This window comes from Catharus ustulatus, chromosome 27, assembly GCF_009819885.2.
Source record: "Catharus ustulatus isolate bCatUst1 chromosome 27, bCatUst1.pri.v2, whole genome shotgun sequence".
Lineage (NCBI taxonomy): Eukaryota > Metazoa > Chordata > Aves > Passeriformes > Turdidae > Catharus > Catharus ustulatus.
Genome location: NC_046247.1, coordinates 2,814,759 through 2,839,107, shown reverse-complemented (window position 1 = coordinate 2,839,107; position 24,349 = coordinate 2,814,759). Strand labels below are relative to the sequence as shown.

Genomic DNA, 24,349 nt, shown 5'->3' with positions numbered 1-24,349 from the left:
CCTGGCTGGCAGGGAAATCTTACAGGCCAGTGGTGAGTGCTGAGGCACAGGACCAGACCTAAATCCAGCTCAGATCCAGGAAAGATAAAGCAGAACTCTGGGTTTATTTCTGTTGTATGGATTGTGATCTCCACTGCACAAAGAGCTGGATGTGCCACACAGGACACATGGTCAGAGCTCTGGCCTTGAGGGGAGTTTTGTCTTACAAAAGTTGGAAGATGGAGATGCTTTGGTGATTAAATCCAGTCAGTGGGATGAAGGAGGTGTCCCAGGATCTCACAGATGGGCAGGCAGCAGATAAAAGAGAGAGGGAAGGATTTAAATGAGTCCAAGAAAAGCATGGTTTAGACACATCTTCAGTTTTCCCCAACAATTTTACATATTAAAGATGAATGTTGAGCTAAAGCTCAGCAAAGTGTGAACTCTCACCTGAGGGAAGCAGCAGTGCCAGGATGGGAAAGGATGCAGCAAGACATAGGAGGGATGAAAACTGAGGCAAGCACTCATCTCTGGGGAGATTTATTTCAGCACCAGGTTGAACCAGTCTTTCTGAGGCTACAAAAGAGCCCTGTCCTCCATGTGTGGTCAGATTTTATCAGATCATCCAGGTAATAAATCAAACCAGGGAATCCATTTTGAGTTACATAGAAATAAACATTTAAAGCTCCTCTCAGTAATTAGGCAGCTTTTAGACCTTTTAGACCAGCTAGACACAAAATCCAGTGGCCCAAATCTTCATCTGTGGAGAATTAAGAAGTTTTAATGAGTTTTAATGAGGCTGCCTTGGTTTGTGCAAAAGCATGGATCTTGTTTAGCCAGCCTGTGCTTAAGTGATTTAGGAACATGGTGAAAAGTCGCTATGAATCCCAAGATGGACAAATTTCTGATACTTGGACATCTTATAACTAAGTATGAGATCACAGACAGATCTACCTGGTTGGAAAATTCCAGCGTTTTTTTATGCCCAACACTTTTTAAAATCCACATTTTGAATGCTCACTCTGAGTCCCTAAGCTGGGTTGGGTTTTTTCCTTTCTAAACACTCAGAATTTTCCAGTTTATCTTCAACTAAGCTGTGCTAAAAGCTTCAGGCTGTCCTAGTCCTAAAAGACAGTGGAATGAGTCCAGCTTTGAGTTTAATAGACAACATTTAACATCTCTTGCCTTTGGGTGGGTCTTTCTTATCGAGCAGGAGTCGAACCCTCGCTAAAATCTGAGGGATGATTCATCAAAACAACCTTTTTCACTTCTTTCTAGGCGAGTAAACAATGATTTCAAAGCCTGGAGCACTTCAGAGAAGTTCCTCCAGTCGTGGTGCAGCTGCCTGCATGGTCTGGCACCGAGTGAGCAGATTACCAAAGGCACTCCATCAAATGCCATCAGACACACAAACAATTGGATCAGCGCCTTTTGATGAGATATTTGTAATGAAAACACAATTGCTGCCCAAAAGTCAGGATTTAAGGCTCTGATTTTGCCACTTTTTAGCTCAGAAAGAGCCGAGCAGCTGTGGATTGCCTGGAGCTCTCCCTAGGGATCCTCTCATGCTAATGAGAATAATTAACAGCACAGAGAGCACAGGATCTGGTGTGTGATGTGACCTGGGCAGAGTCAGGTACAAACCTCACTCAGAAGGATTCAAATCCAAATGAACAGGAGAAAAGAGATAAAAACATTATTTCCTACATGTCAAAGATACACCCAGAAATGGATCAGAAAAAGTCAAAGATGGAAAGGGAGCTCATCCAGGACTTGTTCCTTCCTTACACGACTCAGATTTTTCTCAGTCTAGAAAATCATTGTACTTTGGGTTGGAATTTGATGATTTTAAATGTCCCTTCCAACCCAAACCATTCAATGACCACGAGGGGACAATTCATCCTTTCTCAGCAGAGGATAAAAGTGGAGTAAAACCCTCTGATGGATCCATACAGAATTCCAGTGGTGAATACTCAGAACCCCCATGGACAGGCTTTCATCTGTCTCTAGAAGTGCAAAGTTTGAGGTTAAACAACTCCTCATTTTGTTTTCTAGATTGCATCCCTCTCGCTGCTTTCTCCCAAATTTTGATTAATCCCAAACTTTTGAACTGGACACAGACAATTCCAGCCCTGACACTGCTCCTGCCCTGTCCCTCCCTGCCTGGGGACATCTCACTGTGCCCAGTGACCTCAGGCTCTTGGTGCTCTCCACATGTACAGGCTCTTCACTGCCATAAATTCAACCATAAATTCAAAATAAATTCATTTTTCTTTCAGGATTTTAGGGCAAAATCTGCTGTCACTTCCTCCTGCTTCCCTCCACTCTGGAGAGATGTCCCCTAACCAGGTTATTACTCACAGATGAGCTGATATATTGAGTATATTAATTACTAAAACCATGAATATAAATGTATTTATTTCTATGGTGCATTTAAGAGCCTGGAACAAGCCACCAGTATGGTGAGGTGTATGGAGCAGTAGAAACAAAACCCAGAGTAGGGTTCAGCTCCTCTCCCTCCCCCCAGTCATTTAAACACATTTCCCAATCGATGGAAACAGAGTTGACTCATCTGAAGACGGGCATCTAAAATAAACCTGCTGAATCACAGCCTTTAGTAACTCAAAATTCCCTTCATCCGTGCAGGGTTTGCTCTCTCCCACCATCCCCTGTTACTCAGGGGAGGATGAGACTCAAAACAGCCTCCAAAACCCAGTGTAATGCATTCTGTAGATGTGCAACAGAACAGGGACTGCACGTGCCAAGAAAACTGCAGAAACAGCAGCTGAGCATTTAAAAATCACCTCAATTTTCAGTTTGCAAGTTCCTCAAAATTGGTTTGAATGCTTTTGGGTTTTAGTATTTTTTTTTTAATTTTTTTTGCCCCCTCACTTTGCCATTTTTTCTCATAGGTTTTTTTTACTCTCAAACAGACAGCAAATGATGGTGTAGCTGGGGCTGCCACAAGGTTCTCTCCACTGTCCCAAACTCTTGACCCACCCTGCACAAATTGCACATTTCCTGGGAGCTGCTTTTATAATTTTTCCTCCAGTAGCAATGGCTATCCCAAAAGCCAGTAGGAGCTCTGAATTTGTTGGAGCATTGATCAGGGTGCTGACAAGCCCAGATCTGCTTCCAGTCCCCTCCTGGGGGAATCTGAGCATCACTCACATTCGTCTCTGTCTGTGAAACTCTTGAACCCAAAACCCCAAATTTCCCTCTCAAAGTTACTATTCAGGAGGAGGAGGTGAAGAGCAGACACATGGTTTATCCATTTCTTTGTGGCAATAGAGTTTGCTGGCCTTGGCTCTGAAATCCCACTCTGTGTACCCTTCACTTCAGGACATCACTTTTGTTTCTGTTCTTCATTAGAGACTTTGGACACTTTCTTTTTTTCTTTTTTTTAATTTTTTTTAAATTTTTTTTTAAACTGCAATTAAGAGCCAGGTGAAAAATCAGCCTCCCTTCAACAGCACATTCTGGAGGAATTTCCTCCTTAAACCCCATCTCGAAGCTGGGCTTTGTCCCACCATGCAGAATTCCCAGGCAGCGTGCCCTGCCTTCATCTCCTTGTTCTATTTAATAATCCTGCAGGAAATTCTCTTTTCAGATCCCAAAAATTCCGTGTTATCTTATAAAAACGAGCTTATTATCTACCTTCCACTCTCTGGTCTCTGCAGGAACGCGGAGTTAGAATGAAAAAAAAAAAAAAAATTTAGAGGCAGAGTTGAGAGTGCTCTTTCTCTCTGAGCAATACGGGAGTGGCAGTGCATTACGGTAATGGCAAGCTCCTGCTCCTGCTCCATCAGCACAGCAGCAAAGTTCCTGCTGCTCCTTCCCCGTGTGGATCTGAGCCTGAACGGGGCAGGATCCCCCCAGGGAGCCCCCCACAGCCCCGGGATGCAGGGAATCAGCCCCACTGCCCGTGCTGAAATACCTCTGGGGAAATAAAGGCAGGATTCCAGGCTCTGAGTCCCATCCCTGCGTGGCACAGGAGGCTGCTGTGCTCAGGATCTCCTTCCCAGATGCTCAGAGGGGCTGTGCTGCCTTCTGGAGACTGAGGAGGTGAGTGTGGGGCAGGCACAGGAGCTTGGGGTCTGTCCTTGCCAGCATCAGCTCTCTCCACAGGCTGGGCATTATTTGGGTTTGAGCATGGAAATCTCTGCCTGTCCTTTCTTGCTGCATCTCCTTGATTTGCTGGGAAGTTTTTCTTCATGTGCTTAAAAGTAAAATTAATAATTCCTTAATTTTCTCTCAGCCCTATAATGATCTCATTTTGTACCCTGTAACGACCACAATTATAAAGCTCATAGATGCTCGATGTGACACTCACTTTTCATGCATGTGCTTAGATAATCTGTCCTTTTCTTCCTTGGGATTATTCCTCAGCTTGTTCCGTCTGGTGGGAATGAAAATAAAAGATCCAGTTTCATTTTAGTAAAATTCCCACAGTGTGATACCTATCCATGTCCCCATTCCCCCCTCCTCCCTGCCTCTGAAATGGGAATTTCGGGTTTCAGGCTTTGAAATGCTTTTGCCTGCAGGAAAAGTTCAGCGTGGAGGTTTGGAAACAGGACAGTTGTTGCTGCTTAAAGTGCTGAGAGACTCATCCCAAAGAATCACTGAAAGAATCCTTCCTCATCTGGGGGTCCTAGCGGTGGCTTTTCACCCCTGATTAATATTTGGGATGGGAATTCTATATCCACATGGAGGTGCTGGGGAAGGTTTTGCAGCTCCCACTTGCAGCTCTCCTCTCCGTGCCCCCCAGGTCTCAGTTCCCAGGCTAATCCTCACTTTTCCATCCGAGATACCTTTTCTCCATATTTAGTCAGCAAAGGCTGAGCTTGGCTTCCAGACACTCTGAAATGTTGTGTCACTCACTAGGAGGCTTGCTCCTTGCAACGTCTTCTGCTTGGCTTTGGACTTGCTTTTCCCTATAGATTTTCAAAAATGGGCAGCTCAGCTGGACTAAAAATTCACTGGGGAAAGGTCTCACTTAATAAAGAAACCTGAGATTAAGTCCTGGGCTTCTAAATCTGCTGCAGGGTTTGTGTAGTCCTGAATTGTGTCCTGCAGGTTTCTGTCTCTCCTAGAACTGGTCTCTGCAGGTGAGCTGGTAATTAGGATTGATGCCTATCCCCATAAAGAAGGAAAATTCAGGCAGGAAAACCCACCTGGATCTCTCAGTTGCTGTTAAACAATGCTGAGCTGGAAAAGGTTGGTTCCACTGGCTGGAGCCAGCCTGAGGAAAGCACCCTAAAATAGCCTGCTCTATTCTTATATGGGAGCCCTAGCAGCAAGCGTGGCTTCTGGGAATCGCATTGTTCGTGTTTTTGTCTTCTGCAGGGGGTGAGGATCTGCAGAGAGCAAACTCCACTCTTCCCCTCAGAGCAAGCCAGGAGCTGATGTGAATGAGCTTTAACTCGCAGCCCAGGACCTCGACTGATGAGGGCTCCACATGTGGAAAGCTCTGACTGACAGCCTGGACCTGAGGATGGGGAGTGATGGGTTCCTCACACAAAACTGCTGAGCAGACACAGCAGCAGCCTCCACCCTGGCAGGTTTCTAAGCCAATTTTAAGGCAGAATCAGGACTAACACCAGGCAATTAAGAGCATCAGTGATTTCCTCTCAGGAGAAGCTAAATTGGAGACCTTTTGGAATATTTGCTTTCCTTAAATACAGAACCTTCCCCAAAAGACAGAAATGACTTTAACCTGCAACTCCAGTATTTCTCATTGCATAACCCTGGAAAGTGGGGTAAACAGCCTCAGGTTTGTGTTTCCCACTTGTGCACCCCAAGGAACACGCAGAAGGAGTTAAATTTGACTGGGAGCTGGTGAGTATCAACTGTGCTGTTCTGGTGAGAGCTTGGGAGCCAAGGTAGGTTTTCTAATATGTTTCTGGATCTTTCTCATTGCTGCTGGTGCTGCAGTTCTAAGACATTCTTCAAAACTTATTTCCCCAGCAAGGCCAGGCAAATGTTGCCAATCAGACCTTCCAAGAAGTGATTTTGTTCCTGCCTGGAAGTGAAGTCCAGCAGCCTCACATGGACATTCCCAGCCATGGCTTTCCTCCCTGGAAACTCCTCCGAGTGCTCCAACTGCACCCACTTTGTGGAGCCCGTGAACATTTCCAAGGCCATCTTACTGGGTATTATTCTGGGGGGGCTGATTGTTTTTGGGGTTTTGGGTAACATCCTGGTGATCCTGTCCGTAGCCTGCCACAGACACCTCCAGAGTGTCACCCACTATTACATCATCAACCTGGCCGTAGCTGATCTTCTCCTGACTTCTACCGTCCTGCCCTTCTCAGCTACCATGGAGATTTTGGGCTACTGGGTGTTTGGGAGGATCTTCTGCAACATCTGGGCAGCTGTTGACGTGCTTTGCTGCACTGCTTCCATCATGAGCCTCTGCATCATCTCCATCGACCGGTACATCGGGGTGAGCTATCCGCTGAGGTACCCCAGCATAGTGACAGAGAGGAGGGGGCTGCTGGCCCTGCTGTGTGTCTGGGCACTGTCCCTGGTCATCTCCATCGGGCCCCTTTTTGGCTGGAAGGAGCCGGCCCCGGAGGACGAGACCATCTGCCAGATCACCGAGGAGCCCGGCTACGTCTTGTTCTCGGCGCTGGGCTCCTTCTACCTGCCCCTGATCATCATCCTGGTGATGTACTGCCGCGTCTACGTGGTGGCCAAGAGGGAAAACAAAGGGCTGAGCTCCGGGCTGAAGACAGAGAAATCCCATTCTGAGGAGGTGACGCTCCGCATCCACCGCAAGAACGCGCCCGGTGCCGGCGGCTCCGCGCCCAACCCCAAGAGCAAGCACCACTTCTCCGTGCGCCTGCTCAAGTTCTCCAGGGAAAAGAAAGCTGCCAAGACCCTGGGGATAGTTGTAGGATGCTTCGTTCTGTGCTGGCTCCCGTTTTTTGTGGTCATGCCTCTTGGTGAGTAGAGCCAAGCCCTGTGGGTCTTCGCTGTCTGGGCAGGGAGGGTTGAGTGGGGTGGGTGTGGTAATGCAGGAAAGCTCGGAGGGAGCAATTTCTTCCTGCAAAGCTGTCAAAAAAACAAAACACTCGCCACTGCAAAGCAGGGAGCGTGAAAAAAACGCCGGTCTCAATTGAGACCAAATGTGTCTAGTGATGAGAAACACGATTTTGAAAACCAGGGAAGCAATCTTACACTTTTTCCAATAGAAAATCCTCTTTGTGAGCTAGAGCAGGTATTTGTGACCATCTGTGCTATAGGAACAGGATCTTCAGGGGTTTGTGTGTTTATGTTTGCAGCCAGGTGACTTAAACCTATAAAAGGTCAGGATATAAATACATTCACAGATTTGTGCTCAGCACTGATGATTCCCACTCTAAGGAAAAAATTATCATCTTCCTGTCAGGAATCCATGCTGTGAGATACCATAACTACGAACAAATTTAATCTTTTAATCCCATTTTTCATATCACCACTCAGGAGGGTCCTTCCAACTAATTTTATACTGCTCTGGTTTGCATCTTTTCTGGGAACCCGTTGAGCCCACTGGCCAAACACTGGCTCAGCCACCATGCTGGAGATGAATATTTATTTTCCAGTTGTCATTCCAAAGAGGAGCAAAGCTGGGGATTTGTTCTGCTTTGCTGAAATATAAAGAAGTAATTAGAATTTTAATTAAACTTTGCTCAGTTACCTTTGATGCAGTTGCAGGAGGTAAAAGCAGAATACTAATTTCATACCTATAGCTGAGGGTGAGGGACATGGCTCATCACACTGAGCTGGGTTCTGCCATTAAATATTGGGTTTTTCAAACATGGAAATGAAAATCTGTGACTTGCTCAATTTCAGGGCTCTTCTTATGGAAAGGGCTTAAGCTGTACAAGAAAAATAAAGATTTTTATGGAAGCTTTAGTTAGTGAGACAACAATATGGGCAGTTAAGAAAAGGAAAAACAACCTTACCTCAACATGAAAAGAACGATTTTTTTTTTTTAATTCTGTTTTTTTAAACTTATAAATAACAGTTCTTTTTCAATTAACCCCTTCTGGTTTTACCGAGATTTATCAATACACACAAAAAAATGTTGCTAAGGTGAAAAACCCAAAAATTCAGAATTTTTTCCTCTTGGTCAATAGTGGGAAGTGCTGGGTTGGAGCTGTTTCCTAAGGAGGAGCCCCCGAGGGCCTGGCTGGTGCTGGCTGGGATGTCAGCACGTTGGAATGCTGCTTGCCAAGAGCACTGAAACAAACTCAAAAAGGGTTTGGGAGAATGCATTCAACACACTTTTCATCTGCAAATGTGGTTGCCACACAGAGCTGTTGTTGATTAATTTGCTTTGGGTTTAAGAAATCTTCTGGGCACCAGAATGGCTTTGGATCTTTGATCCCTTGTAAGGAAACTCTGGAGGTTTTTTCCCTCTGTTTTGGGGGGTTACTGGGTTATTTTTAAAGCATATATTATAGGGCTTTCAAAACATATTTGCTGCTTTTGTTTAAGGACAAAGAACCTGATTAAACAGACAAGTGGCAGTAAAAACATCCTCAAAAAAGCCAATGACTCACATCTCGATGCAGAGCACTTTCCAAAAAACAACAACCACTTCCAGGCTGTCATGCAGGGAAATGATCCTGACAGGACCTTGTAGTAGGGATCTGAATTTCCAGAGGTGTAAAATCCTCCTTTTGAAACCCTGGTGGAGCTCACAACAGGCATGGCTGGGCAACCAGAGCTTTGAGCAGCTCTGCAGCTTTGGGGCCATGGGACAGAGCTGAACATCTCCCCATCAATCAGTTCTGGAGGGATTTGACAGAGGTGGAGGGGCCATGCAGGGACATCATTTATAGGGGGACTTGGATGGTTGGACTCAACGATCCAAGAGATCTTTCCCAACCTAAATGCCAATAATTCCATGGTTCCATCAGCCAGAGCACTCCCAATGCAGATCTCCCACGAGACAGACACTGTTAAACTGCTACACAAAGCTCTTCAGGCAGCTGTGCTCTCATTCCATGCAGCACTTCCCCAAACCTAGGTTCTCTTCACTGTGGTCTGCAACACCTTCAAGATTTCCACACAGAATTCACAGAGTTCACAGAATCACTGGGTTGGAAGAGACCTTTGGGATCATCGAGTCCAGCCCAGCCCTAACACCTGAACTGACCCATGGCACCCAGTACCACATCCAGGCTTTATTAAACACACCCAGGGATGGTGACTCCACCACCTCCCCATGCAGAACATTCCAGTATTTTATCACTCTTTCAGTAAAAAACTTCTTCCTAATGTCCAACCTAATTTTCCCTTGGTGCAGATTAAGGTGTATCCTCTGGTTCTGTCAGTGCTGCCTGACAGAGACCAACCCCAGCTGAGCACAAACACCTCTCAGGAGCTGTAGAGGTGACAAGGTCACTCCTGAGTCTCCTTTTCTCCAGGATAAACACCCCCAGCTCCCTCAGCCATTCCTCACATCCATTAACATCCACTCTACCAGCCAAGAACTGCATCCAAGCAAGGAACACTGGGCAAAAGCTGAGTAGAAACCTCTGAGGTATGGGAAGGGCAAGAGGCATAGGAGGATGTGGAGAAAGGCACAATATCCATGTTGGCTGATGCTGCTGAAAATAATTGGAGAAACACCTGGAGTATGCCTGCCATAAGGAATAAAATTAATTGAAATGGGGTGTAAAGTACCAGTTGCAGTCTGTGTAAGAAATTGGTTTTATTCTAACTGTCTTGGATTAAGTTTTTTTCCAAAGGTTCTGTGCAAAATCCTTCAGCCCAATAATCCCACACCTTCTTCTTACTTGGCTTGATGTTTGTGCAGAAAAACAGGAAAATAAGTGAGGTTATTATTTGCTTTTCCTCTGCATGCTGGAGTGTGAACTCACTGCTCACAAAAGTTCTGCAGCACACAAGGCTGTCAGAACTTTGGTTTCCCCTGGAAGAAGTCAGGTTTTCATTCCTGTGAGCAGAACCAAGCAGAGCTGGCAGGAATGACAGCTTCCACTGACAGCTCAGTGACCACCAGGCAAACACAAAACACAACAGAGCCAGGAAAGAGCAGCTTGGAGCCTGTCTGCATCTCTCAGAGAGGGCTCAGGAGAAGAGCCTGAACTTTTCTGCAGCTCCAAGGGGCTTGTGGGGTTTGTGGGGTTTGTGGGGTTTGTGGGGGGAGGCTCAGATGTGGCTTCATCTGGGCAATCAAATGTTGGGCTCTGGCATTCCCAACCTCAACCTGCAGGTCTGGCTTTTTGTTCTCCTCTTGCAATTCCTGGAAAGGGATATAGGAGATGATAGATAGATAGATAGATAGATAGATAGATAGATAGATAGATAGATAGATAGATAGATAGATAGAGATAGAGATATATAGATATAGATATAGATATAGATATAGATATAGATATAGATATAGATATAGATATAGATATAGATAGATAGATATAGATATAAAACTAGGTATAAAATATAAATAGACATTATATAGATATTGGTATAATACAGATAAAAATGTTACAGAGATATAGATAGATATAGATACAGAGATATAATACAGATAAAAAACTAGGTATTAAATATAAATAGACATGATATTGGTATAATACAGATAAAATGTTACAGAGATACAGATATAGATAAAGATGTAGATGTAGATATAGATATAGATAGATGATAGATAGGTAGATAGATAGATAGATAGATAGACAGATAGATAAGGTAGATATAGATAGATAGATATAGATATATAGATGATAGATAGATATAGATATAGACAGATGATAGATGACAGATAAATATATAGACAGATTATAGATAGATATAGATAGATATAGAGAAAAATATAGATAGATATAGATATAGATATAGATATAGATATAGATATAGATATAGATATATTACAGATATAGATATAGATTATAGATAGAATATAGATAGATAGATTAGATAGATGCAGATAGATAGATAGATAGATAGATAGATAGATAGATAGATAGATAGATATAGATACAGATAGATAGACAGACAGATACAGAAAGATTCAGAGCTGGAAGAGCCCAGAAATCAATGAAAGCCCCCAGTGATTAGAAGTTTTCATGTTACAAGTGACAGAACAGACCTTGTCCTGTGACCTGAAGACATTTATGTGTTGTTCTGAGAAATCTTCAAAAGGTTCCATATCAGGAACATAGAAGACAGTGTGTGGAGGTTGTTTTAGGTGAAACATGCCCAGAACTGATGGAAAAAAGGGTTGGGGGTGTTCCAAAAATGGTCCTGTCCTGAGACTGCTGATTTATCTTAAACCCTCAGAAGAGAAAAAGTTCCCAGAGCTTTGCTTGTGGTCTGTTTTCTGTGGCTGCAGGTGTTGCTTTCCAAAGCTGAAAGAAATAAAAAGGGAAAGTCCGAGCTAGGAGGCCACAGGGGAAAAAATCCAAAACTGTGCAAGGGAGTGGAAGGGTTTGAGCATTTGTCAATCATCCTTGTGATTAAGGAAGCAAAAAAGGGATCTGCTGGAGGGTGTTGGTGTTTGTGGTTGAGGAATAAATTGGTTTTGTGAACTGACAAAAACACTGTCAAGGGAATCCTCTAATCCTGTCTGCAGCTGGTTTCTATTTGCTATTTTGTGGTAATTTTTTAGCTGGATTCAAGGAGAACCACTCTACTTTCATTAGACATAGACCAGAAAAATAATTTTTTCCATATCTTCTGTTGACACATGACCTCTCAGAGGGTCACAAGGCTCAGAGTACAACACACACCAACACAGACTCCCACATTAATATTTCAGTGTTCTCTCAGTGAGAAAGAGAGGAAAAAAGATATAAAAGGTGGGGGGGAAACCCCAGAAAAAAAAAAAAAAAACTCTTTGTCTGGAGCCCAGCTCGGGGAGAGGAGGGATGTTTGAGTCATGGAGCACAAGTGTGTGTGTGTGAGTTAAATCACTGAATGGGGAAAACTTCAGCCATGAAGATAAACAGCCAAGACATTTCCATGTCAAGGGTTTTTTTTAGTTTTTTTGCTGATCACAAGGGGCATTTTTCACAGTCCCAGACTGGAAAGGCATTGCTGGTCTGAGTTGATAACTCAGCTAATGACAGAGATCCCACGGACATCCCTGGGCCAACATTTCTCAAATCCTGAAATGTGTCCCAGTGACTCCAAACACAGCAAAGGAGGGGAGGAATCCACGTTAGAAACCATTTATACCAAAAACAAGACAGGGAAGGTGGATCATCCTGTCACAGGAACCTCATCCTTGTCTCAGAATTTCCCTCCTCATGCAGCCCCTTTCAAATCCCCACAGTAAAGGAAGCAGAATTGTCATTTTTCACTCTCTCTCAAATGCCACAGCACAGCTGAGGGCTGGGCAGTGATGGAAAGGCTGTGCTGAGTGATTCTCCCACCCCACTGAGCAAATGTCAGGATTTGTCTGCAGTTTGGATAACGGGAGAGACACTTGGCTCTTGCTGAAGGAGATAATTCCTTGTTTCTAACTCCAAGGATTCCAAAATCATGACAGACCACAAACTCATGAGACAGTCTGAGACAGACCCAGCTTCTCAAACTATTCTCTGGTTGGTTTTTTTTTTTAATTTTTAAAGGAAAATTATTATTTTTTTGTAAGTGAATGACTTCAAGAGGGAAGGCTTCAGGATAAATATCAAATATCTCCAAAATGTTATTAATGGGACCCATTCCACTGCAGTAACAGCTTGGGAACTGGAACTGGAGTGACAATTGCATTGATTTGTGAAACAATGCTATTACTTGGGTTTACAAGGGTAACAAAACCTCAGTTTACCTTCCCATGGTTTTTTATCAACTTTCTAAATCTGCAGCTGCCCGCAGCGAATCTGGAAATAGTTGCTTGCTGAGACATTTGCCAGAAATATCATCCATCCTAAGTGGGTACAATATGAAACAGAGCATAAATTAGGTCTGAAATAATCCAAATCATCAGAGCAGTGTTCCCAGACTGAGCCATTCCTGCTGCCTGACCTTCTCACCTCTCACCTGTGCCCAGCCACCCTCCTGGTGCTGCACAGAGCTGAATTCAGGGGTCTGCAAGGGAAAACAAACTCACTCCTCCTCCTGTGTCTGTTGTTAGGGATCAGGGATAGCCAAGCACAAAGTCCCTCTCATTTTCCCTCTGGAATGGCCACAATATTCCAGGCCACAGCTGGGAAGTGCAGGACTTCCCCACATCACCTCTTTTTCTGCTCTGGTTGTGTTAATTGGGTTGTGCCGAGTCCAGGAGCGTTTCCTACTGTCCAAGGGTTCCTTGGTGCCATTTTTCATTCCACAAAAAATAATTCCCATAAGGGAGCAGTGAGAGCATATGGGAGAGGTCATGTGTGTACAGGGGGCATCTGTTGAATGTCTGCACACTTATAAATACAAGTATATATATACTTACATTTATAAATACACTTTCCAGAGGGTGGATTGTGTCACGACCTGAGATGCAGAACACTTGTCTTGGGGAATAAAGTTTGCAGTGAACACTGGGCTTGGGAACACAAAATGTAGCATATTTATCAATCTTTGAGCATATTTATCAATGTTTGTAGAGCTATGAGAGATGTGGGGAGGCCCTGGGACACAGTTAATTCCCTTTGGGATGTCAGTGCTCCTCTGGGTCTTTATGGAAGAGCTGCTGCCCTCTAGACTGAGCAGATCCCAAGAGCTGAGTTTTGAGCTTTGTAACCAGAGCACCCTTCCTGTTCCCAGCCTGAAGGGGCTCCAAGAGCAGGAGAGGGACAAGGGAATTCCAGAACAAATGTAAAATCTGATTTCCCACTGCCAGAGGGCAGGGATGGATGAGATATTGGGGAGGGTGAGGAGGGGCTGTGGCTGCCCCAGATCCCTGGAAGTGCCCAAGGCCAGGTTGGATGGGGCTTGGAGCAGCCTGGGATAGTGAAGGGGGTGGCGCTGGATAAAAATTTAAGGTCTTTTCCAACCCAAACCAATCTGGGGCTCTGTATGGACACAACCCTGATCTGCCCCATGCACTGAAACAGCATCACCCCTACCTGACCTGTGCTCTGCCTGTCACTGCATCTCAGTTACACAAAAATAAAAACAGGAAAAACCCCAGCAAAACTAAACTGAGCTGCAGATTCAGTAGCAGACATGGGTTTGTAGTAGAGATGGATTTATAGCTGAGATGGATTTGTAGTAGAGATGGATTTATGGCTGAGATGGATTTGTAGCAAAGAGGGGTTTGTAGCTGAGATGGTTTTCAACACCACAAAGGGTTCATGGGTCACACAAACGCACAGGATCTGATTCCCATGGTGCTGGCAGCAATGATGCAGAGTAAACAACACAAGTTTTTTCAGTCTGGCAGGTTCCAAAAGCCTCTCTGCTGTCCATCAGTGAAACGATGCTGGTTTTTAAACAACCCATAATCAGGCAGCTCTTGTGACAAATGACAAAGTCAAATTACACCTTCGAGAGTGAATTGGCACTTACTCACCAGGAGGGACGTGGCAAACTTATCTCTCAGAGCTGAAGCAACTTCCAACTGACAAACAGGGAAATAAATGATGAGGGGAGAAAATGCAATCCTGACATTTCCAGGGATGAGCGATGAAATACTTAATGGCACAAGATCTCGGGAGGCTCGTGGTACATTTTATTTTATTTAATTTTACAAGAAGCAATTGTATTGTGCTGCTGGCACTTGAGTGTGCTCAACCTTTTGAAAACAAAGCAGGAATTTCAGCATCATTTACTCAATCCATGATTCAGAAGGTATTAAAAGAAAACCTCTTGAGGTTTCTTTGCTGTTCCTCCAGCACAGACTGCAGGGAGACAGAGTAAGGTGAAGCCTTTAAACTTTAATCAGCTTTGTCACTATTTACCACTTAATTCCTGATAGTGTGCAAAGGAAGATATTGAGGCCAATGAATAGCACAGAGAATTAATTTCAAGGGTGAAAACTTAATATCTTAGGTGCTGTTCAGCCTCCAGCTCTGCTGGAGGACGCCTGGATGGTGCCTGTGATTCCAACTGGTCTGGAATGAGAGGATTGGAAAAATTTCCTCTGAGAATTAGGTGCAATAATTGTGTTTTCTCAGCCCTGGCTGATTGTGTGGCCAAGTGTCCAAAGGTGAACTGGCACAAAGTGGCAGCCACCAAATGGTCAAGGATTGCAGGGAAATGCTTCACCTGCTCTCCCTGCTCTAAAAAAGAGATAATTCACCACTCTTGTTGAATCTCATAATGAATTATGGTCATTGTTTCAAAAAAAAACCAACACAAAATCTTTGTTTTATTTCTCCTTTGAGTTCCTTGGACCTGAGCTGTCCATTGTGAGGGCTCAACACCACCACTGAAGGAAAGCTTTATTTTGTCTCTGGTGGACCTGAGAGTGCTGATATTAATCAGTGACTTCTCAGAATTTACATTTAGCCAGCAGAGAAAGACCTGAGGTCCTTAATGAGGCATTCCACAAGAATTTTATTTCATGCCAAGGGTGGTCGAGAAGGGATCCCCAGAGACAAATTTGAGACAGTCACATTTATAGGTTCAAGGGGGATTAAAACTACAGCCAATAAAAGTTTATACAAAGAACAGCATCCAATCTAAGTCAAAAGTTCTAAAGGTGAACTGACCAATTACACAAACTAATTTCTAACCAATTATCTTCCCAGGTGTTAGGAGAGTGACCAAATTCTTAAGGAGTTTGGCTCAGCCTTGGTATCTAGAAGACTTTATCTATTAAACTGCATGCCAGGAGCCAGGGGAAGATGGCTTTAGGGGATTTGTATCATCCACAATTAAATATTAAAGGTTTGGAAGAAGGGACATGTTCTTAGGATTCTGTGGAGAGGAACACCATTCTTTGAGGATTTGGAAAATAAGATATTTTTTTCCCTTTTCCTAGATACTCAGGCAGCCAACAGGAAAGATTAGGGAATATTTCTGAGCTGTAGAAGTAACTGTGTGACTGCAATAGGACAGAGATTTCTGTGGCCCCTGAGTGTCAAGCACACCCTGCAGGGAGGCTGCAGAGGGAATGTTTGTCACTGATACCACGGGGGGAATGGCTTTGAGGTGAAGGAGGGCACACTTGGATTAGACATTGGGAAAAATTCCTCCCTGTAAGGGTGGTGAGAGGCTGGGATGGATTTCCCAGAGAAGCTGTGGCTGCTCCATCCCTGGAAGTGTCCAGGGCCAGCTTGGAGCACTCTGGGACAGTGGAAGGTGCCCCTGCCCACGACAGAGGGTTGGAATTAGATGATTTTTCATTTCCCTTCCAACCCAAACCATTCCATGATTCCCTGACAGCCAGATAGCAAAGTCTCTGAGCTGTTCAAGCTCCTTCCTTTTCTTTCACTGTGTGTTATTCCAAGGCAACAACGAGTCTCTCCACTGATGAACCAAAAAAGGCTACATTAATAAATTAACATGCAGATCCCACCCCAAAAAAAGAGCAAGGGACAGACTCTGACACTGGCTGTTTTCTATTTTTATCGGACTTTGGCACAGCCCTTGCATTCCATCTGGGGAGAGCGAGGAGTTGCAGCAAACAGGAATTGTTATTGTTTACTCATTTTTACACTTGGCCTCACACAGCTGATTCCCTAAACCAGGATTTGGTTCACCTTTTGTCTCACCACAAAATGGGCAAACAGCAGATACACTGCATTTAAATGAGGAAACAAACCAAAAAAAAAAATGGAGCATGATTTGGGCATTTAGAAGCCTTTCATTATTTTTCATGTGCCAATGACTTCAGCCAGAAAGTTCTTTGAGAATGTTATTTAGTTGTTTTTCACTAAAGGAGAGAAGCATTAATTTGCTGAGAAAAATTTTAGGTTGTGGATACGCGTGCTTGCTTGTGCTTCTCTGCAAAACAGCGTTTGAGACATTTTTGGTCTTAAAATCTGGTTAAATATTGAAAGTAATAATGAAACTGTTCTACCTGGGCCAGCTTGGGGCAACCAGAAGCTGCCAGAGAGGCAATGAGACCTGTGTTTGGTGTCCAGGTCATAGCCAAGGGTGCAGTCAGGGGTTCAGCTGCTCCAGACAGAGCTCCTGTGGCATGTTCTGCACTGCTTTGGGAAGGGCTTAGTGCCCCTAAAGGGGATCCAAGAGAGATGGAGAGGGGCTTGGGACAAGGCTTGGAGGGACAGGGCAAAGGGGAATGGCTGCAGAGGGACAGAGGGCAGAGATGGGTGGGATATTGGGAAGGAATTCCTGGCTGGGAGGGTGAGGAGGGGCTGGGATGGAATTCCCAGATTTGCTGTGGCTGCCCCTGGATCCCTGGCAATGTCCAAGGCCAGGATGGGATAATCTGGGACAGTGGGAGGTGTCCCTGCCATGGCAGGGGTGGCACTGGGTGGGATTTAAGGTCCTTTCCAACCCAAACCATCCTGTGATGGTCCTGTGATGATCCTGTGATGATCCTGTGAGGATCCTGTGATGATCCTGTGATGATCCTGTGATGATCCTGTGATGATGCTGTGATGATCCTGTGATGATCCTGGGTGTCAGCTCTGCTGCTGTAGCACACACAAACCCCCTGGTCCCAGCTCAGAGAGCCCTGCCAGGCTTCTCACCCTGCCCCACGTCCTGTCCCCTCCTGGCAGGGAGTCCCAGGGCCATGGGCTCTGCCACCACCACCAGATCAGTCCCAGTTCCCAACAGGGTGAGCAGTCATTCACCACCCTGCAGCAGTGCCTCTGGCCTGGCAGGATTTGGATGCATTCCCACACAGACAAAGCCACCCCAGAATTGCTTTGGCCACACAAAAGCGTTTGCTGAAGCGCTGCTCTCTGTTTGACAGGGACTGAGCAGAAAGGTTCGAGCAGTTGACACTCCCAGGTTTCATTCAGAACACCCTCAGAAGCCATGATCAGCTTTTCCTCAGCCAGGAGAGCTCCAGGGAACAAATCAGTCCCTGTGAAGCTTAAAGCTGCTCCCAGGCATGGCTCAACTGCAGAGGATGCATCAATGCCCAAACCTCCCACAGCATTTCCTCTGACAGCATTTCCTTCCACAACATTTCCTTCCACATTATTTCCTCCCATAGCATTTCCTTCCACATTATTTCCTTCCACAGCATTTCCTTCCACAGTATTTCCTTCCATGTGCTGATGGTTTTTCCATGGGAAGCAGGAATCCAAGCATTAAAGTCCTGTTTATTATAAATTTGAGTATAATTTCCAGAACAAGTCAATTTTGTTTCTGGGAATTTTTTTAAAAAATGAAACCAAAGGTTTGGCATCAGGAAAAGCATTCCCAAGATTTTACATCAGCAGATAACTCATAATTCTATAGAAAAAGAAATGTCAGAGTACTTTCCTTACTAAGGAACCATTGAAGTTCTTGCTCTTTGAATCATCTTTGGAAGGCAACATTGCACGTATATATCAGAATAGGTATAAATAAATATAGATAAAGATATAGATGATATAGATATAGATAGATAGATATAGATATAAATAATATAATAGAAGAAAAAATATAAGTATAAATATAATAGAAATAGAAATAGAAATAGAAATAGAAATAGAAATAGAAATAGAAATAGAAATAGAAATAGAAATAGAAATAGAAATAGAAATAGAAATAGAAATAGAAATAGAAATAGAAATAGAAATAGAAATATGTACACATCTCATGGCTGCCTTTGAGACCCTCTCCAGTGCTCCTTAATAAGGGAAGGAACTTTTCCTTTAACTTCTCTCAATTTTAGCTGCATTCCATGAGGCAGAATGTGGACAGTTGGACTTTCTGAAGGTTTTAGGGAATATCAGTACCCAATACTTCAGCAAAGACTTTGAGCTGTAACAGTCAGCTCTAATTTCTCCTTTCTCTAAAATGATGACATGGTTCTGAAATGGTGTGATTTTCTTGCCATCTGAAGCCCCTGGTGATGACCTCCAAGATATTGCTGTCATTTGGAGAATTAATCTTGAATTAAGAGTCCCTGAGGAAGGAATTTTCATCTATCGTGGACTCAGCCTCTGGCTGCCTCTCTAGCTCTAAGTGGGAACATAATGCTTGTAATTAAAAACCAGCTCTCTTGAATTGATTTCTGATGGAACATCCATGTAGTTCTATGACACCATAGATCCTGAAACACTTGTTCCTGCAGGAATTGTGTTTCCAGTTATAATTTTTTCAAGACGGAACAGAATCCTATTTATTTTTTCCAGTGTTTTAGTTTCTTTGGTTACCTGCAATTCCTCACTGCCTCTGCCCTAACACTCTGCGTATTTTCCATTTTAGGTTCTTTCTTTCCTGCAATCAAACCCCCGGACACACTTTTTAAAATAACATTCTGGCTGGGATATTTAAACAGCTGCATCAACCCCATCATCTATCCATGCTCAAGTCAAGAGTTCAAGAAAGCGTTCCAGAACGTCCTGAAAGCTCAGTGCCTCCTGAGGAAGCAGCCAGCAAAGAAGCAAACCCCCAGCTTCAACCTCAACCATCCTGCTGGCCAGAGCGTGGGGAGTGCCAAAGGGGTGGTCAGGATCCCCGTGGGGTCGGGAGAAACCTTCTACAAGATTTCCAAGTCGGACGGGGTGTGCGAGTGGAAGATCTTCTCCGCCGCGCCCACCAAAAGCGCCGCTCCCAAAGACTGCACGGCTGCCAAAGCCAAGAGCAAGGGGTTCCTGCAGGAATGCTGCTGTGCAGGCGCTGCAGGGAGCCTCGTGCACGAGAACTGCAAAGTGCCAGCCATCAAAATCCACTCCATGTCCCTGAGCGAGGGCGGGGAGGACGTGTAGGCGGCTGGCACCGCCGGGGCGTCGCGCGATGTCGGTGTTCCATGGGGAGCAGGAGGAGCTGTGGTTGGAAGGATCAAGGTGGGCCAGATCTGCCCAGGAGGGGTGTCTGAGTGCTAGGAGCACGAATGGAGCCCCTCAAAGACAGTGCAGTGGGTTCTGAGGGTCCAGCACCGTGCAGGGTATTTAAAGGGCATTCATCCCTCCATTCTCCTCTGCTAGAGTTTCCACTGCTCTCATTCAGGGGCAGTGGAGGAGAAAGAGAGAGCCACAAAGACCCTGTGCTGATTTCAGCCTCGACACTGACAGCTCCACCTTCAGAGCCACTTTGTGATTCCACCCCTCCCCATAAAAGCAAACCTCAGCTGTGGATTTCAGCTCCATTGCCAAGGAAAACTTGATCCAACTGACTGCACTCCACCGAGCTTCAGAGACCAAGGAGAACTTTTCCTTTTTGTACAATCAGCCTCCCTAACCTCCACACCAAACCAAACGAAAATTTGCATGTGCCCCTGGTTTGTTCAGACCATCCCTGTGCCTTGATACGGGTCTAATAAAACTCAAAACTGGGTAAGTCCTCATCAAACAGGGTTCAAAGAGCTCACTTGCATTCATCCTTTTGGTTTTTATCTTCTGAGTCCATCAGGACCCTGCTGAAAGGCTCAGTGATTCCTTGCTCAGGTGCTCCATAGCCAGACCAGTGCCACAGTCACTGGAAAAGCTGCAGATTTTTCCTGTCTCCCTGCCCAGTGTTTTGCTACATTCCTTTTCCTGACTCCTTCAATACCAAGTGCTCAAAGCTTTCTGTGAGATCCTGGGTACTCTGGAGTCAGGAACTTTCCCCTTGTTCTGAGCAGGGGGAGTTAAGCATGTTAAAAGGCTTAAGGACATCCATCCCCATGAGAAAGGGCCATCCCTTGGGAATAGGGGAGCAAAGCCTTTGGAAGCATGTCATATTTTAATACAGCTAATCCAAATAAAAAAATTAATGAAATGGCCCAGCATCTGGAAGAAACAGTGGGAGGAATTCTCTGTACAATATTAGAAATAGGCAGCTCTTGACATAACTCCTCCTGAGCCTGCCAAGTAAGAATTCAGCTCCTTGAAACAACACACGAGCCCCTACCCTTGTCTGTGTCAGCTGTGCTGAGGATCCACTGCCCTGAAAAGAGAAAGGGCAGAGATAAGGGTCCTTATCACAAGAGAGGACCTTAAACACCACCTTAGTGATGTTGGTGAGAAACATTGTTTATTTATCTCTCACTTAGCATTAAGTCCCCAATGCCAAGAGGATTTGTCTCCTGTGTATTTTATTTGTGCACTCACAGAGCACAAATCTGTAGCATGATCCCAGTTTTAACTTGAGTAAGAAATCCATCTCGCTCCTAAGGTTCTTCAAGCCTAGAATTTGAAGTTAAAAGTGTGGAAATACCATGTAAGAAAATATTCTCATGGTGCTTCAAGCCAAGAGCAGAAGGAGAAAAGCTGGAAATGTCATAAGAAAGTCACGTGGCACTCGTGGCTGAGGTTTCCAGTCTCACAGGGTTCAGATACGTGGGACGTGTATTTCAACAAAACCTGAACTCTGAAACATTTTGAAAAAAAACACCCCTTAAATTGAGCAAGACTAGCAAGATTTAAAGTCTTTACTGCACACCCTTGGTGCCCAACCCTGTCTTATTCTGCAACCAATCCCTGTTTTATAACCAGCAAGGTCCTTTTTGCCAACTCTCCTTTGGAGCTGGGACGTTTACACAGGGCTGCTGCAGTAATTTCAGATTTATTGAGGTTTCATGGTGTCAGGCAAGGAGTTGTTGTGGAGCTGCACATGGAAGCTGCCACAACTGGATTAATTGAACTCCAGAGCAATCCTGATGCAGCAATATAATCTGACCCTGTGAGGCAAAGATAAATAAGTCAACCTGCTGCTGGCAGTGTCAGGATGGATGTGGATGTAGCACAGTTCTAATAGCAGAGAGATGGAATAATGAAGTCTTGGTCTCATCTTCATCCTTTTTTTTAGGATGAAGGAGCTCTCTGTGTGCAGTGACTCTGAAAAGTGCCAGCCCTCAGCATCAGGTGAGCCTGGTCCCAGCCACACCTCTGCTGCTGCCAGGTTTGCCAGCAAAAACAAACACAGCATTTGTTTGGCTCCCCCAGAGAATTTCTGCAGCAAAACTGCCCTGGTTGCAACAGGGGTCATTGGCACTTGTCATCTCGGTGGATATTTGGACTGAAAAGTCTCAAAAACCATAGAAGGAGCTCTAGGAAACAGGAAAAAAACAAGAGTTCAGTTTTAAGCAGCCCATTTTTTTCTGTTATTTAAAGTGAACTTGGCACTGGTGAAAGAGCTGCAGCCACAGAGGCTGAATGGATCTGTCTGTCTAAAAGCACAAACAGCACAAGAGGTTTTCCCAGAGGCTGGACATCAATCAACACTTGTAAAACCTCCCCAGCCTCAGGATTCTGTGGTGTGAAAGCTGGCAGGAGCACGGAGCAGAGGTCAGAGGGTGGGAATGGGAGCAGGGCAGTGCCAGGAGCTCCCTCAGAGCCACACCCAGAGCACACCTGGCATGGGATGTGTCCTGCCCAAAACCTCCAACATCCCCTCACATCAGGGGCTTCTGCTGGAGTGACACCAAGATTTCCCTGTTGGGAGTAGTCTCTGCTGCAGAATTGAGAGCTGGAGCATCACAGAGATGATTCTTAATTTGCACAGCCTGAGGTGAAGCAGATCCCTGACCCCTCTTCATCCCAGGGCAGGGAAAGTTCAGTAGTCCAGTTTCCACAGACAGCTCAGATCTACTATCTGATGGTTTTGAGGCTTTGTGTACTTTGCAAGATTATTCAAATCCCAAATATTTAAGTTCTGCCCACTATCCAAATAAATGTCTTCACATTTTTATATTCTTTCTTTGTGCCAACTCCAAGGATAAATTGTACATTGTGTAAAAGAATATTCTCCTTTGCCAGGCCTTAATGTCCTGAAAATCCATAGCACTGAAAAGAAGGAAGATTCAGCCAGGAATATTTCTTGCTTCTCTACTTGGAGTAAGCAAATGGATTTCACAAAATTTTACAAAATTTCCCTGCCTGACTTTCTCAATTTTTTGAAAGGTAACAGTGACAGGCTGCAGCACCTTGTAGTGATTGAAGTTAGTTAAAAAGGTCTGATTGTTTGCTGAAGTGGAAGTGCCCAGTTCTAGGTGAGCCTTGAGCCACTGCTGCTCCTGTCTCAGGGGGTTTTATTGGGAACTTCATTTTAAAATAAAACTCCTGAGGCACAGAGCAGCTCAGTGATTCATCCAGCAGGGCTTCAGATGGATAATTAACTGCACATCCTACCCAGACATACCTTGATCCTCTTTCCTGTCTTGGTGTGCTTTGGATAAGACAATGTTGAAATTCAGGAGGACAGGCTGTTGACACCAATTATTCCTGGATGATCTCTTCCGACACAGAGAAAAACCAGTTGGTCTTCAAAGTGTTGCACTTAGCTCCAGGCAAATTTGGGATCTGCACCAGTGCTCTTTGTCAGAAGGAAAAAATCCAACAGGTTGTGAGAGAGCTGCACCTGCTCTCTGCCTGCACTCCTCACACACTCAAATATTTGTGAAGGTATTTTGTGTTACAAAAATCTCAAGATGCTACAGAAGTAGCTCGTGGTGAATTAAAATAGAGAATTAAAATAGAGAATTAAAATAGAGAATTAAAATAGAGAATTAAAATAGAGATCTCCCCCCCAGCCTGGGAGATGGGATGGAATCTCTGATTTCCTGAGAGGAGATGGAGCATTTGTCTCAGGGGTTGCAGTGAAATGTCATTCCTCCTCTGCTGAGCACGCTGCATGATTCTCATGGAGACAGAGAAGGAGAAAATAGCAAATGTGAGCTAAAGGGAATGAATTGCTGAGGAGGAGAGCTCTGGACAGCAAACAGCACATGTGTCAGTCCCACAGGGGCTCAGAGCTCCAGTAATTCACATTTCTGTCCCAGCTCTGAGCTCAAAACCCAGCACCAGGCACAGCCTCTCCTTCAGCATCAGGGTGACACCAAGATCTTTTTCAGAGTCAAAAACCTCCACGTGTTAATAGTGAAAATAAACATGATTTTACATGGATTAAATTTTCTCACATTAATCCAAATTTCTTTTATCAGCCCTAATAAACCATTTTCTGAAGCAGGAAAACTCAAACCTGCCCAGAATTTCAGATTTCCACTTTCAAATCGAGTCCATTCAGCCAATAATAGAAAACCTCCCTGAATTTCACTGAATATTCAATTCTTCCTGACAGTACAAATGTGGGAATTGTATACAAGAAGCTGGTTTGGGCTTTTTTTTAATTTTTTTTTTTTTTCTGCTTTGCCAGTCTTTGTTTGCAAAAAAGTTTTTGGTTTGTTTTTTTCTTTTTGCCTGCATGTTGTACAAGTTTGGCTGGTTTTAAAAGATTTCTCCTGAAACAGGCACTGCCTTTTCTGAATGTGTCATTGAATTCTCTATGTTCTGTTTTTCAGCTGTATCATGTTTGAACAGTCCATGCTGGTCATTGCCCTGAACAAAATACTGAATGTATATGAAATCTTGCTAAAGATAAATAAATTATTGGGGGGGATGTGTACTTTGGGATATGTGAGCTGCAA

General features: G+C 44.4%; 1 protein-coding gene across 2 annotated transcripts; it reads left to right on the top strand.

Moving 5' to 3' along the window:
• Positions 1-3,769: 3,769 nt before the first annotated feature.
• ADRA1A (adrenoceptor alpha 1A) lies at positions 3,770-24,349 on the top strand. 2 transcript variants are annotated; one of them, XR_004420229.1, is made up of 4 exons: positions 3,770-4,044; positions 5,326-6,926; positions 19,210-20,279; positions 21,733-24,349. XR_004420229.1 is itself a non-coding variant. In XM_033081442.1 (4 exons), exons 3-4 carry the CDS (start codon positions 6,044-6,046, stop codon positions 19,710-19,712), a joined length of 1,386 nt encoding a protein of 461 aa, XP_032937333.1. In that variant the 5' UTR covers positions 3,770-4,044; positions 5,326-5,861; positions 5,947-6,043; the 3' UTR covers positions 19,713-24,349. The 2 variants fall into 2 exon arrangements, 1 of the variants encoding a protein (XP_032937333.1); XM_033081442.1 differs by having other exon boundaries at positions 5,326-5,861; positions 5,947-6,926; positions 19,210-24,349.